This window comes from Argopecten irradians, chromosome 3, assembly GCF_041381155.1.
Source record: "Argopecten irradians isolate NY chromosome 3, Ai_NY, whole genome shotgun sequence".
NCBI lineage: Eukaryota > Metazoa > Mollusca > Bivalvia > Pectinida > Pectinidae > Argopecten > Argopecten irradians.
Genome location: NC_091136.1, coordinates 52,198,000 through 52,215,848, shown reverse-complemented (window position 1 = coordinate 52,215,848; position 17,849 = coordinate 52,198,000). Strand labels below are relative to the sequence as shown.

Sequence of the window (17,849 nt, the reverse complement as noted above, 5' to 3'; positions counted from 1 at the left end):
TATATATATCTATAATTGTGTAGGGATCTTGCCATTTATCAAGCCCTGTTACTTTTCCTGACTATTAACTTTGCAAGTGGAATTCCTATGTGAGAGTGACCTTATACCTATACCAGTCATGTGACTTTACAGTACAGTGTTCAATGGATTAATGGTTACCTGTTGGATATGGCAGAGACATGGTTTCTTATGGAATTTTCTGCCAGGGGTGCACATGATGGACAAGGAGCTTGAGTGCACATGATGGACATTAGATTAAAAAAAACGATTTAAATGCCGTTTTGTCTATAATGCAGTCTTTGTGAATATAATGTTCTTCATACAAGTACTTACTTCCTACATCTACCAGGTTTGGGGGTATGGAGATTCAGAAGAATAATTTTAATGTATTATGTAATATCATTTATGATGTAATTGCGGTAATCATTACATAACATTAATAAACTGGATCTACTATCCCAAACCTGGTCTTTGTGTTGGTTTCAGACCCGTGATTAATGGAAGTATTAATGTTTTTAATATGTTATTAAGATAGGGGATGGGAGCCAAGTATATTTTGTAACATAAGCTATCAGTGTAGTGAATGTACCACCCACCTTCTATCCCCTGGCTCCCTAGGGGATGCTGAGGAAGGGAGATTGTATCAGGTGCCTTTGCACTTAGAGGTGATGGTTATTACCACATTGACACCCCTGCCCCCAGGTGATGGAGGGGGGTATGGCACTTGAGTGACAGTGGTAAAGAGCCTATCAATGTTGTGGTCATTCACTACACTGACCAATCAAATCCTGTTGTAGTAAATGGAGTTTAGGACTCAGGGTCCATCTTAGACAACAGGATCACTCTATAGCAGCGAGGCGTGGCGATAAGGCGTTTATTCATAATGGCGTGCTAGCTGTAGAGTAAAAAATTTTTGGCCCACCCTTGGCTACCCATTCCCAATGTTTTAATGTTAATTATTTCTTACTTCAATGTTATATATTCTTGTACCGGTACGTAGTTTATAGTCTATAGATCCAGTTTTACAATGCGTAGATTCAGAAGAATAATTTTAATGTATTATGTAATATCATTTATGATGTAATTGCGGTAATCATTACATAACATTAATAAACTGGATCTACTATCCCAAACCTGGTCTTTGTGTTGGTTTCAGACCCGTGATTAATTGCATGACTTTGTCTAGGGTATGGGTACAGAGTACATACTGTACCTGCTTATAATCGTATTGATCAACAATTTGTAATTACAACGGTATAAATTAAAATACTTAACAATGACGCGGAATTTGTCAATATATTATGTTATATGTTTCATAAGAAATGTAGAACAATACATTTATGCCATATTTTCTTCTTGGTTATGTAAAAGAATTAGCCTCAAGTGAATTGTCCCTTTAAGCATTCTCAATTATCTTTATTTAAGCAGATACTGGTAACAGTAAATGTAAAATGCTCACGTTATTTCACATTTAATTAGTTTTGAATTAAGGAAATCCAATGTCATCTCATAGCATTGTTGCCGAAATTTCATCATGTCAAAAATCAATAACAACAAAAGCTACTTCTGTTGCTTATAGGTAAATGTATGGCTTCACGCTTTAAGCTCCGAATTAATTTTAAATGTCAGACTGAAATAATCCTTGGGCTAAGCATGTCAAAATAGGTGATCAACTATCATGATCAACACAGAGAATATATATTTGTTATAAAGGATATACATACATGTACATCAAAAATAGTTGCGTTAACTTTTATTCTTTCATCAGCCCAACCATTTGTATAATTTGGAATCCTGACCCCATAGAGATATCGGTAAGAGTTCCTTTTGAACCCCCCTCTAGATGTTTATGACAAAACTAATTTTGGTGAAGAAACAAATGAATTCTCCACTTTATTCATTCTCAAATGTACTCAATAAGCAAAAACAAGCAGGATTAATTTTAAAGTCCTAGTTTTGTACATATTTTTTTGCCTTTGGTTCGCCAATTGACTCAGTGGTGTAGTGGTTAAGACGATAGACTTCAGAGGCGATGATAAGTGTCAAGAAAATGGGTTCAAATCTCGCCGAGAGTAAGATTAACAAAAAGATTATACCCGCTTGATATAACTGTCATATCACCTAACTAAGCAATATGTATGAGTGTTGTATGGATGCGACAAAGGAAAGTACGTATATGTATACAAGTTTTTAAATATTTTTTCTGGATTTTTAAAATTTGTTTGTTCTCATTTTAACCCCAAAAAGACCATGCCCCAATTTTTATTGGTATCCCTTTAAATCAACCCTTTTCAGCCACTTGACTACAGCAAGAATAAATAATTTTTTGAGGGGGGTTCAAAAGGAACTCTTTCCGAGATATGCTTCTAATGCAACATGAGCGCTAACCTAAACTTAATTTAGAGAGGTAGTCACTATATAATATATATATTATATATATATATATGGAAATAGCCAAACCAATCCCTTTAGGCCCGCCCCTCAGGTCCCCAAGCTGAGGAATCAGCCAAACTGTTTGTACAATTTTGAATCTGGGATGATACTAAGACTAATATGAGTGCTATCCAATGTCTTGTTTCAGGGAAAAAGTTGTTTTCATGGTTATTGCAAAGGCAAACTAATCCCTTTTTGGCCTGCCATTTAGTCTTCTGGAGGGTCAGTGGGTCAGCCAAACCATTTGTACAATTTTCAATATCCACTTCATAGTGATATGTTGTTAATACAAAATTATGAGTGTTTCAACCAAAGCTTATTTATCGTCTCTTTCATACTTAATCATTCACTTTAAAATGTTAGCTTTTTTTGCAGTAGGCTCAATGAATATGTTTTCTATAAGCTCTATACAGCGAGTATTAAGTTATTGATCACAAACACACAGTAAAATAAAGTTGAACCCTGGCAAATCAAAGCAACTACCAGTTCAGGAACTCTACAATCCTTATTTTAAACGTTTGGTCATGCATATGTCATACCTCGCAGAGTGAAAACCTGGTGTATAGACTATACACTACAACACGATACAGCCATATAACTGATCATTATCTATACCAAAAATATATATGTGTCAAAGTCCTGTTTTACCCTATGGGCTCCTGTACTTCCTCCATCTTCAGTCTCTTTCACACAACAACATAGGCATACACAATGATCTAAATTATCCTCAAGACCAAATTTAATCACATCCTAATGAGAATGACCATAACTGGACCTCACCACGAATCTCTAGGGCTTAAAATGATTACCCGCTATGATATTGAAATAATTATGTGGTAACCCTGCCGCCTTCTGTCCAAAGAGCTTCATATTTGGGTCATGGGTTCATGAAAGTAAAATTTTGTGTCTTGTAACCAAAAGTTATATAGGTCATTTGGCTTTTGGACCTTAATTGTTAATCCACATGCATAATAGAAGATCGCTGTCCAAAGCATTAAGTTTCTGATGTGTTGTGTAAGGAAAAGTGACTACAGACAAATGTACTGTTTTATGAAGCAATATATTTATCGGTTGAGTACAGTTTTTACTTATTATATCATTTTATTTGTTGTATATCAATTATTATGTATTTTTTATATAGTAAGGACATAGAGGTTTGCATTCTACTTCCATTTATTTAACGTATAAAATCATATTAAATTAAATCATTTTATTGATGTTTCCACCTCAAAAATATACATTATGAAAGTTTTATCATTGTGCATATTGCTTTGTGATAAAAATCTGTAAAAAATGATGTTATTCGCTTAAACGTGTCAGAATAATAATATTTAAAAGTGACACTACTGATTTGAAATTTAATTTCTGAAAACTGTATTAGATTTCCATAAAAGTTTGTATGTTGTGATAAGTTGGTGTTGCAAGCCTTCAAGCTGTTACAGAGATGCACCGTCTATAGGGGAGTAACATATGGTTCTAATCTACATGGTACCACTTTAGTTTGTTACCGTTAATAAAATTAAGTTTGATCAAGGCAAAGAGTCCTTCATGTAAAATGTTAACACATGTACATTGGCATTGCATATGTATATATTCAGCTCAAAACATGAGATTTATATAACACTAACAAAAGGTCCATGGGCCTTAACAGTCATCTGACTATTGGCACAATACACCATAGTTGTTTGAAGATTTTAGCCTATTTGACCCCTGTGAATGAAGATCAATGTCATTTAAAAAAAACAAAAAAATGGTAGCCATTTATCCCAGCATGTCACAGGCACAATATCAGGCCTCTTGGTCTCTTAGTTATTCACAAAAAGTTATTTCAAGATTTTAGTCTATTTGACCCCTGTGACCTTGAATGAAGGTCAAGGTCATTCATTTGAACGAAATTGTTAGCTCTCAATCCAAGCATGGCTGAATATCGAGTCTCTAGTTATTCTCAAGAAGTCGTTTAAAGATTTTAACCTATTTGACCCCGTGATATTGAATGAGAGTCAAGGTCATTAATTTGAACAAACTTGGTAGCCCTTCATCTCGACATGCTTCAGGCCCAATATGAGTATCCCGGCCTTTCTGTTCTTGAAAAGAAGCTGTTAACAAATTTTAGCCAATTTGACCCCTGTGACCTTGAATGAAGGTCAAGGTCATTAATTTGAACAAAATTGGTAGCCCTTCATCCCAGCATGCTGCAGGCCCAATATGAGTATCCTTGGACGTTCCTTTCTTCAGAAGAAGTGGTTTAAAGATTTAAGCCTATTTCAACCCTCTGACCTTGAATGAACAAATTTGGTAGCCCTTCATCCCAGCAGGTCATAGGTCCAATATCAGATCTCTAGGCGTCCTAGTTATTCTCAAGAATTTGCTTAAAGATTTTAGCCTATTTGACCCCTGTTACCTTGAATGAAGGTCAAGATCATTCATTTGAACAAACTTGGTAGCACTTCATCCCAGCATGCTACAGGCCAAATATTGAGAAAAAGTTGTTTGAATGAAAAGTTTACGCACGACGGACAGGGCACGAGTTACACTTGTCCAGACTGATGTTAATTAACAGCTTATGCTGAAAAATAGTAGATTCACACCTCAGAAAGCATTCTAAGACAGATTGCTTCAGTACTTTCTGAAAACCAAGATGGCAGCCAGTTGGCCATATTGTTGACCGATCAGTCTCAAAATGTAATATGCACATCTAGGGCCCTAGGAAAACCTAAATTTGAATTTTAAGAAGGATCCCTTAAAGACTTTCTGAGAAATAGCGCTAACAAACTTCAACTATCAAAATCCAAGATGGTAGTCTGTCAGCCATCTTTTTGACCGATCAGTCTCAAATTGCAATATGCACAACTAAGTTCCTAGGGGAACCTACATTTGCAATTTGAAAAAGATCCCTTAAGTTCTTTCTGAGCAGAAGCGGTAACAAGAATTGTTAACGGACGGACGGACAAAAGGCGATTTGAATAGCCCACCATCTGATGATAGTGGGCTAAAAAAACAGTAATTTGGTATTTTTGTCTAATTTTCCATGGTAACAGAAAACAAGAGATCCCAGAGGGATCTTGGCGCCCACCAAAGAATGATCTATGTCTGACAATGGAAAGATGGATCTTTTCTCCATTTTTTAAACTTTTTCAAACATACTACACATAAAATTTGAGACAGATCGCTTCAGTACCTTTTGAGAAATAGTAGTAACAAACTTCAACCATCAAAATCCAAGATGGCTCCTTGGCGGCCATCTTGTCGATCAATCGGCCCCAAATCGCAATATGCATAACTAAGGCCCTTAGGGAACCTACATGTGAAATTTGAGAATGATCCATTCAATACTTTCTGAGAAATAGCGATAACAAACTTTTTACTATCAAAAACCAAGATGGCTCCTTGGCGGCCATCTTCTTGATCAATAGGTCCAAAATCACAATATGCACAACTAGGGCCCTAGGGGAACCTACAAGTGAAATTTGAGAACGATCCATTCAATACTTTCTGAGAAATAGCGATAACAAACTTTAACTATCAAAATCCAAAATGGCTCCTTGGCGGCCATCTTGTTGATCAATAGGTCCAAAATCACAATATGCACAACTAGGGCCCTAGGGGACCTACAAGTGAAATTTGAGAAATTCAATACTTTCTGAGAAATAGCGATAACAAACTTTAACTATCAAAATCCAAGATGGCTGCCTGGTGGCCATCATGTGGACCGATTGGTCCAAAAATGCAATATGCACAACTAGGTCCCTAGAGGAACCTACATATGAAATTTGATACAGATCTCTTCAGTACTTTCTGAGAAATAGCGATAACAAACTTTAACTATCAAAATCCAAGATGGCGGCCTGGCGGCAATCTTGTTCATCGATTGGTCCAAAAATGCAATATGCACAACTAGGGCCCTAGGGGAACCTACATATGAATTTTGAAACAGATCCCTTCAGTACTTTCTGAGAAATAGCGATAACAAGAATTGTTAATGGACGGAAGAAAGGACGGACGGAAGGGCGGACCGAAGGATGGACGGAAGGGCGGACGGAAAGACGGACGACGGCCCACAGATAAAAAGCGATTTGAATAGCCCACCATCTGATGATGGTTGGCTAAAAATACCTAACATGGAAGGTCCGCAATAGCAAAAGGCACAACTAAGGCACTTGTCTGATATATGCAGAAAGTTTCATTGTGCTGTGTTAAACGGTTTTGGAGTTATAGCTGGGAAACAAAAGGAAACAGTAATATGGTATTTTTGACTAAGTTTCGATGGTAACAGAACAAATTCCCAAAATGGAAGGTCCTCAATAGCTGAAGGCACAACTAGGGTTCTTTTCTGATGTATACAGAAAGTTTCAAAGAGCTGCGTTGAACATTTTTTTAGTTATAGCCCGGAAAAGGATCTCGGACGGACGGAGCCCAAAACAATATATCCCGCAAACACGTTTCGCGGGGGATAATAATAAGATTACAGTATGTACAATGTTGTCTCATGAAGGTCAGGTACACACTGTACAAGTCATTGCAACGTCACATTCACTGGTTATGTAATAGATTAATGAAATCTTTCCCTATCTAGGTGTGACAACAAAATCACAATCCGAGGGGTTGTTTTCGTTGTCACATCCTCATAGGCAGGGAATGATTCTTTTTCTCCCATATACAATAGAAAAAGATGTTGCCGAAAAAGAAACATTTTCTCTTCGACTTGACCAGGATTTTTTCTACTGATCGTCAAAATTGATGGCGTCATTGGCAATGCACGCCACAGTTAAACCACCTGAAGTCATGACATTACGTAATTATTTTCAGGTTAAAAAAGATTAGCACGCACAATCTGTCATACTCTTGGGGTTGACCAATATAATCTTACATAAGTCTGTCAAGTGGTCTGGGATATGTCATTTTGGTTGGTCAACCTGAGGCTTGCTTTCACTCGGGTCCACTTGACAGACCTATGTAAGACTATTTTACTCCCATATTAAAAAAAAGATTAGGAATTATTTTTATTGTGTTGACAATTAATGGTGTCCTCGACAATAATCTCTGAATGTATCGATGACATCATTGTCAAGCGCATGTGATGCATCTTTTCCCTACCCCGGTAAAAGACAAAGTTATCTTTTCCCTAGCAACCATGGGATAACCTTGTCAGGTATGGGAGAAAAAGAAATCTCTCACAGCTAAAACTGGTGACAAATCAGTAAATAGTGGGAGAAGTATGGTCATTATTTTTAACCTGAAGAAAATGTTTGGAAATACAGTAAATACTACTTACAGGTATGTGCCATCCTCTGGAACTGTCCATATCTGAATGCCCTTCATTTGACCTTCAGCGATGACTTCTACCTTGATCGGTGTCGACTTATATGACTCATCACATTTAACTTGAGTAGGGCCTTCTGGTCCCATAGCATTACAAGGCTTAAATTCATAGCCTGTTGACAAAAAAGGCATTATACTAAATTTATTGGTTCATTAAATGTTAGAAATCATTCGGTTTACATAGAATTGAGGTATTAGTAATCAAGTTTGGAAGAAAACTATAAATATAGAAGATAAAGTAAAACTGACTAAGAAGAAGGAGCTGAAGCCATCCATGTCAAAACAAAACAGAGATCTAAAACAGCTTGGGGAAAATCAAGGCATTTACATTCAGAAAGAATTGAGGAAACTTAAAGGGTACTGTGGAAGATTTGATCCATGAAGAACTGAAATAGATAAAGAAGATTATTTCAAGGATGTCAGGTTCAAGGAAGTTTCTGATTAATATGCTAACCAACCTTAAATTTGGTTTCCAGTGTCAGATATATAAAATTGATAACAAACTGTCATTATATACATGAGACGCATGTCTTTTAGAATAGGTCATAAGGGTGTTTCTGATAAATATGTGGCCTAGCTAACTAATATCTTAATCATCTTAATGATCAGATTTATTGTTGTATGATTGTCTATTGTTTCTACATTACATGTATTGTTGTATGATTGTCTATTTTTTCTACATTACATGTATTGTTGTACGATTGTCTATTGTTTCTACATTATATGTCTTGTTGTATGATTGTCTTTTGTTTCTACATTATATGTATTGTTGTATGATTGTCTATTTTTTTCTACATTACATGTATTGTTGTACGATTGTCTATTTTTTCTACATTATATGTATTGTTGTACGATTGTCTATTTTTTCTACATTATATGTATTGTTGTACGATTGTCTGTTTTTTCTACATTATATGTATTGTTGTACGATTGTCTATTTTTTCTACATTATATGTATTGTTGTACGATTGTCTGTTTTTTCTAAATTATATGTATTGTTGTACGATAGTCTATTTTTTTCTACATTATATGTATTGTTGTACGATTGTCTGTTTTTTCTACATTATATGTATTGTTGTACGATTGTCTATTTTTTCTACATTATATGTATTGTTGTATGATTGTCTATTGTTTCTACATTATTATTGTTGTATGATTGTGTTCTATTACATGTATTGTTGTAGATTGTCTATTTTTTCTACATTACATGTATTGTTGTATGATTGTCTATTGTTTCTACATTACATGTATTGTTGTATGATTGTCTATTGTTTTCTACATTACATGTATTGTTGTATGATTGTCTATTGTTTTCTACATTATATGTATTGTTGTATGATTGTCTATTGTTTCTACATTATATGTATTGTTGTATGATTGTCTATTGTTTCTACATTACATGTATTGTTGTATGATTGTCTATTGTTTCTACATTACATGTATTGTTGTATGATTGTCAATTGTTTCTACATTATATGTATTGTTGTATGATTGTCAATTGTTTCTACATTACATGTATTGTTGTATGATTGTCTATTGTTTCTACATTACATGTATTGTTGTATGATTGTCTATTGTTTCTACATTACATGTATTGTTGTATGATTGTCTATTGTTTTCTACATTATATGTATTGTTGTATGATTGTTTCTTATTGTTTCTTCATTATATGTATTGTTGTATGATTGTCTATTTTTTCTACATTACATGTATTGTTGTATGATTGTCTATTGTATGTTGTATGATTGTCTATTGTTTCTACATTATATGTATTGTTGTATGATTGTCTATTTTTTCTACATTACATGTATTGTTGTATGATTGTCTATTGTTTCTACATTACATGTATTGTTGTATGATTGTCTATTTTTTCTATATTATATGTATTGTTGTATGATTGTCTATTGTTTCTACATTATATGTATTGTTGTATGATTGTCTATTTTTTCTACATTAAATGTATTGTTGTATGATTGTCTATTGTTTCTACATTATATGTATACATGTATTGTTGTATAATTGTCAATTGTTTCTACATTATATGTATTGTTGTATGATTGTCTATTGTTTCCAGTCATTACATGTATTGTTGTATGATTGTCTATTTTTTTCTACATTACATGTATTGTTGTATGATTGTCTATTGTTTCTACATTACATGTATTGTTGTATGATTGTCAATTGTTTCTACATTATATGTATTGTTGTATGATTGTCTATTTTTTTCTACATTACATGTATTGTTGTATGATTGTCAATTGTTTCTACATTAAATGTCTTGTTGTATACATGTAATTGTCTATTGTTTCTACATATGTATTGTATATATATGTATTGCTGTATTATTGTCTATTGTTTCTATGTTATACATATGTCTTGTTGTATAATTGTCTATTGTTTCTATATTATATGTATTGTTGTATGATTGTCTATTGTTTCTACATTACCTGTATTGTTGTATGATTGTCTATTGTTTCTATGTTATACATATGTCTTGTTGTATAATTGTCTATTGTTTCTATATTATATGTATTGTTGTATGATTGTCTATTGTTTCTACATTATATGTATTGTTGTATGATTGTCTATTGTTTCTATATTATATGTATTGTTGTATGATTGTCTATTCTTTCTACGTTACATGTATTGTTGTATGATTGTCTATTGTTTCTACGTTACATGTATTGTTGTATGATTGTCTATTGTTTCTACATTATATGTATTGTTGTATGATTGTCTATTGTTTCTACATTATATGTATTGTTGTATGATTGTCTATTGTTTCTACACTACATGTCTTGTTGTATACATGTGATTGTCTATTGTTTCTACATTATATGTATTGTTGTATGATTGTCTATTGTTTCTACATTATATGTATTGTTGTATGATTGTCTATTGTTTCTACATTATATGTATTGTTGTATGATTGTCTATTGTTTCTACATTACATGTATTGTTGTATAATTGTCTATTGTTTCTATATTATATGTATTGTTGTATGATTGTCTATTGTTTCTACATTATATGTATTGTTGTATGATTGTCTATTGTTTCTACATTATATGTATTGTTGTATGATTGTCTATTGTTTCTACATTACATGTATTGTTGTATGATTGTCTATTGTTTCTACATTACATGTATTGTTGTATGATTGTCTATTGTTTCTATATTATATGTATTGTTGTATAATTGTCTATTGTTTCTACGTATGTATTGTTGTATGATTGTCAATTGTTTCTACATTATATGTATTGTTGTATGATTGTCAATTGTTTCTACATTATATGTATTGTTGTATGATTGTCTATTGTTTCTACATTACATGTATTGTTGTATGATTGTCAATTGTTTCTACATTATATGTATTGTTGTATGATTGTCTATTGTTTCTACATTATATGTATTGTTGTGTGATTGTCTTTTTATCTACATTACATGTATTGTTGTATGATTGTCTATTGTTTCTACACTACATGTCTTGTTGTATACATGTAATTGTCTATTGTTTCTACGTATGTATTGTTGTATGATTGTCAATTGTTTTTACATTATATGTATTGTTGTATGATTGTCTATTGTTTCTACATTACACGTATTGTTGTACAAATGTCTATTGTTTCTACGTTATATGTATTGTTGTATGATTGTCATTGTTTCAACATTATATGTATTGTTGTGTGATTGTCTTTTTTATCTACATTACATGTATTGTTGTATGATTGTCTATTGTTTCTACACTACATGTCTTGTTGTATAATTGTCTATTGTTTCTATATTATATGTATTGTTGTATGATTGTCTATTGTTTCTACATTATATGTATTGTTGTATGATTGTCTATTGTTTCTACATTATATGTATTGTTGTATAATTGTCTATTGTTTCTACATTACATGTATTGTTGTATGATTGTCTATTGTTTCTACATTACATGTATTGTTGTATGATTGTCTATTGTTTCTATATTATATGTATTGTTGTATAATTGTCTATTGTTTCTACGTATGTATTGTTGTATGACTGTCAATTGTTTCTACATTATATGTATTGTTGTATGATTGTCAATTGCTTCTACATTATATGTATTGTTGTATGATTGTCAATTGTTTCTACATTATATGTCTTGTTGTATAATTGTCTATTGTTTCTACATTATATGTCTTGTTGTATGATTGTCTATTGTTTCTACATTATATGTATTGTTGTATGATTGTCTTTTTTTTCTACATTATATGTATTGTTGTATGATTGTCAATTGTTTCTACATTACATGTATTGTTGTATGATTGTCAATTGTTTCTACATTATATGTATTGTTGAATGATTGTCTATTTTTTCTACATTACATGTATTGTTGTATGATTGTCAATTGTTTCTACATATGTATTGTTGTATGATTGTCTATTGTTTCTACATTATATGTATTGTTGTATGATTGTCTATTGTTTCTACATTATATGTATTGTTGTATGATTGTCTATTGTTTCTACATTATATGTATTGTTGTATGATTGTCTATTGTTTCTACATTACATGTATTGTTGTATGATTGTCTATTTTTTCTACATTATATGTATTGTTGTACGATTGTCTATTTTTTCTACATTATATGTATTGTTGTATGATTGTCTATTGTTTCTACATTATATGTATTGTTGTATGATTGTCTATTGTTTCTACATTATATGTATTGTTGTATGATTGTCTATTGTTTCTACGTTACATGTATTGTTGTATGATTGTCAATTGTTTCTACATTACATGTATTGTTGTATGATTGTCTATTGTTTCTACATTATATGTATTGTTGTATGATTGTCTATTTTTTCTACATTACATGTATTGTTGTATGATTGTCTATTGTTTCTACGTATGTATTGTTGTATGATTGTCTATTGATTCTACATTACATGTATTGTTGTATGATTGTCTATTGTTTCTACATTATATGTATTGTTGTATGATTGTCTATTGTTTCTACATTACATGTATTGTTGTATGATTGTGAATTGTTTCTACATTATATGTATTGTTGTATGATTGTCTATTGTTTCTATGTTATATGTCTTGTTGTATGATTGTCTTTTGTTTCTACATTATATGTATTGTTGTATGATTGTCTATTGTTTCTACATTACATGTATTGTTGTATGATTGTCTATTGTTTCTACACTACATGTCTTGTTGTATACATGTAATTGTCTATTGTTTCTACGTATGTATTGTTGTGTGATTGTCAATTGTTTCTACGTATGTATTGTTGTTTGATTGTCTATTGTTTCTACATTATATGTCTTGTTGTATGATTGTCTATTGTTTCTACATTACATGTATTGTTGTACAAATGTCTATTGTTTCTACGTTATATGTATTGTTGTATGATTGTCATTGTTTCAACATTATATGTATTGTTGTGTGATTGTCTTTTTTATCTACATTACATGTATTGTTGTATGATTGTCTATTCTTTCTACATTACATGTCTTGTTGTATAATTGTCTATTGTTTCTACATTACATGTATTGTTGTATGATTGTCTATTGTTTCTACGTATGTATTGTTGTATGATTGTCTATTGTTTCTACATTACATGTATTGTTTTACGATTGTCTATTGTTTCTACATTACATGTATTGTTGTATGATTGTCTATTGTTTCTACATTATATGTATTGTTGTATGATTGTCTATTGTTTCTACGTTATATGTCTTGTTGTATAATTGTCTATTTTTTCTAAATTATATGTATTGTTGTACGATAGTCTATTTTTTCTACATTACATGTATTGTTGTATGATTGTCTATTGTTTCTACATGATATGTACTTTTGTACATCAATTGTCTATTGTTTCTACATTATATGTATACATGTATTGTTGTATGATTGTCTATTGTTTCTACATTATATGTATTGTTGTATGATTGTCTATTGTTTCTACATTATATTTATTGTTGTATGATTGTCAATTGTTTCTATGTTATACATATGTCTTGTTGTATAATTGTCAATTATTTCTACATTATATGTATTGTTGTATGATTGTCTATTGTTTCTACATTACATGTATTGTTGTATGATTGTCTATTGTTTCTACATTACATGTATTGTTGTATGATTGTCTATTGTTTCTACATTATATGTATTGTTGTATGATTGTCTATTGTTTCTACATTACATGTATTGTTGTATGATTGTCTATTGTTTCTATATTATATGTATTGTTGTATGATTGTCTATTGTTTCTACATTAGATGTATTGTTGTATGATTGTCTATTGTTTCTATATTATATGTATTGTTGTATGATTGTCTATTGTTTCTACATTATATTTATTGTTTTATAATTGTCTACATTATATTTATTGTTTTATAATTGTCTATTGTTTCTACATTACATGTATTGTTGTATGATTGTCTATTGTTTCTACATTATATGTCTTGTTGTATAATTGTCTATTGTTTCTACATTATATGTATTGTTGTATGATTGTCTATTGTTTCTACATTATATGTATTGTTGTATGATTGTCTATTGTTTCTACATTACATGTATTGTTGTATGATTGTCTATTGTTTTCAGTCATTACATGTATTGTTGTATGATTGTCTATTGTTTCTACATTATATGTATACATGTATTGTTGTATGATTGTCTATTGTTTCTACATTATATGTATTGTTGTATGATTGTCTATTGTTTCTACATTATATGTATACATGTATTGTTGTATGATTGTCTATTCTTTCTACGTTACATGTATTGTTGTATGATTGTCTATTGTTTCTACATTATATGTATTGTTGTATGATTGTCTATTGTTTCTACATTATATGTATTGTTGTATGATTGTCTATTGTTTCTACATTACATGTATTGTTGTATGATTGTCTATTGTTTCTACATTATATGTATTGTTGTATGATTGTCTATTGTTTCTACATTACATGTATTGTTGTATGATTGTCTATTGTTTCTACATTATATGTATTGTTGTATAATTGTCTATTGTTTCTACATTACATGTATTGTTGTATGATTGTCTATTCTTTCTACGTTACATGTATTGTTGTATGATTGTCTATTGTTTCTACATTATATGTATTGTTGTATGATTGTCTATTGTTTCTACATTATATGTATTGTTGTATGATTGTCTATTGTTTCTACATTATATGTATACATGTATTGTTGTATGATTGTCTATTCTTTCTACGTTACATGTATTGTTGTATGATTGTCTATTGTTTCTACATTATATGTATTGTTGTATGATTGTCTATTGTTTCTACATTATATGTATTGTTGTATGATTGTCTATTGTTTCTACATTATATGTATACATGTATTGTTGTATGATTGTCTATTGTTTCTACATTATATGTATTGTTGTATGATTGTCTATTGTTTCTACATTACATGTATTGTTGTATGATTGTCTATTCTTTCTACATTATATGTATTGTTGTATGATTGTCTATTGTTTCTACATTATATGTATTGTTGTAAAAATGTCTTTTGTTTCTACATGATATGTACTTTTGTACATCAATTGTCTATTGTTCCTACAGTACATTTACATACATGTATTGTTGTATGATTGTCTATTGTTCTTGTTATGTATTTCACCAAAATATCTTTTATTACAGAGCAATGGGAGGAAAGGCAGATAATTAAACACAAGATGATCTCAAAAATAACTATGGTCCCATCATAAGATAATTTATTTACTCAGTGTAATATGTGTCTGTTTTTTCTCCATAATCAAATTTTACCTATGACTGGGTTAATACTACATGACAAGAATGTCTGATCTTAATTGACAGCTGACCAAAGCATGCAAATGAGGCTGGGGACAAATGAAGGATTTGGAATCCAATGAGGCTGTACAAATACTGATATCAACACTAAATGGCAAGGGGACGCCCCCTGGAAAACGATAATGTTTATACAAATAGTGTTTAGTCCTTTACCTTTATCATCCCACTGATTTTGTTGGTTAGAGATAGTATTATTACACAATTTCTTAGCAAAAAAAAAATTCTGTCAGCCAACATATTTCATTTTATTCTTGCCAGTAACAGTCTAGTTAGCAATTTAAAGTCATATGGTTATGTTTTAAATACATGTACTCAGAAGATTTTTGAGACAATTAATTTTCGCAATTTCTTACTGCTCACAACATACATGAAATCTAGTCACATGGGAAAATAAATTGATTAATTTACAGTACTATCATCACTACCAAAGTGTTAATATACTCGTAATTACTCAGTAAATTTACTGTTGTGAATTGTATGTAACCAGTTTGCTTCCACTACAGTAGCTTTTGGTTTTCTACAGTATCTTCTTATAGAGACTTAACACTTAATACAGAATCTATCCACCCCAGCCAAACAATGCTGGTTTCAGGTGACAAGTTATACTGTATTAGATATTTTAAACAATTTCAAAACAAAACCTTCAATACTAAAGGAACTTTAAGGAGATAGAAGGACTGCAGTAATTGTAATGAAAGTCTATATTTGAAGTGTACGTGCGGGAAAAGAAAACCTGTTATGTGACGACCACAGCACGACTGATAATAGTGACTGACATTACTGTGTTATTCTGCTCTATTACCAATGGTGAGGCCATAGACGTGACAGGAATCTCACCCATCTATATAACATTTATACAACGCTCCGGAACCAATTCACCAATTGACATTTTAACTACCTAATAGACCCGCTGCTTCTACACATTGAGGGTTTCTGCTGAATTCTCTAGTTAAGTTGGTCAATTGTGAAGCTGCAGTTTTTCTATATAATCAATAATTTTGACAATAGATAGGGAATTCAAATCCATCATTAAAATCAAAGTAAAAACTTACATGCCTATTAAAGGGACTTCAAATCAATCATTAAAATGAAGGTAAAAACAATCAATATGTATCTTACAAGTCAATTATTAAAATGAAGGTAAAAACATGTACCCGGTATATATCTAAGTCAATCAATTAAAATCAAGGTAAAAACATATATGTATATATGGAAATTAAAACCAATAATTAAAATGAAAGTAAAAACATACATATATGTATGGAAATTAAAGCCAATAATTAAAATGAGGTAAAATCATATATATATATATATATGGAAATTAAAACCAATCATTAAAGGAAATTATAAAGCCAATCATTAAAATCAAGGTAAAAACATATATGTATATAGGGAATTAAAGCCAATCATTAAAATGATGGTAAAACATATATGTATACAGAGAATTAAAGCCAATCATTAAAATGATGGTAAAACATATATGTATACAGAGAATTAAAGCCAATCATTAAAATGATGGTAAAACATATATGTATATAGGGAATTAAAACCAATCATTAAAATGATGGTAAAACATATACGTATATAGGGAATTAAAGCCAATCATTAAAATGATGGTAAAACATATATGTATATAGGGAATTAAAGCCAATCATTAAAATGATGGTAAAACATATATGTATATAGGGAATTAAAGCCAATCATTAAAATGATGGTAAAACATATACGTATATAGGGAATTAAAGCCAATCATTAAAATGATGGTAAAACATATACGTATATAGGGAATTAAAGCCAATCATTAAAATGATGGTAAAACATATATGTATGTAGGGAATTAAAGCCAATCATTAAAATGATGGTAAAACATATACGTATATAGGGAATTAAACCCAATCATTAAAATGATGGTAAAACATATACGTATATAGGGAATTAAAGCCAATCATTAAAATGATGGTAAAACATATATGTATATAGGGAATTAAAGCCAATCATTAAAATGATGGTAAAACATATATGTATATAGGGAATTAAAGTCAATCATTAAAATGATGGTAAAACATATACGTATATAGGGAATTAAAGCCAATCATTAAAATGATGGTAAAACATATACCGTATATAGGGAATTAAAGCCAATCATTAAAATGATGGTAAAACATATATGTATATAGGGAATTAAAGCCAATCATTAAAATGATGGTAAAACATATATGTATATAGGGAATTAAAGCCAATCATTAAAATGATGGTAAAACATATATGTATATA

At 30.8% G+C, this 17,849-nt stretch overlaps 1 protein-coding gene across 3 annotated transcripts in view; it reads right to left on the bottom strand.

The window, feature by feature from the left end:
* The window catches only part of LOC138318992 (ALK tyrosine kinase receptor-like), a 246,454-nt gene that overhangs the window by 82,815 nt on the left and 145,790 nt on the right, over positions 1–17,849 (bottom strand). For all 3 annotated transcript variants that reach the window (XM_069261865.1, XM_069261866.1, XM_069261867.1), the window contains one exon: positions 7,706–7,865. In XM_069261865.1, the coding sequence (XP_069117966.1) occupies positions 7,706–7,865 (160 nt within the window). The remainder of the gene's footprint in view (positions 1–7,705; positions 7,866–17,849) is intronic.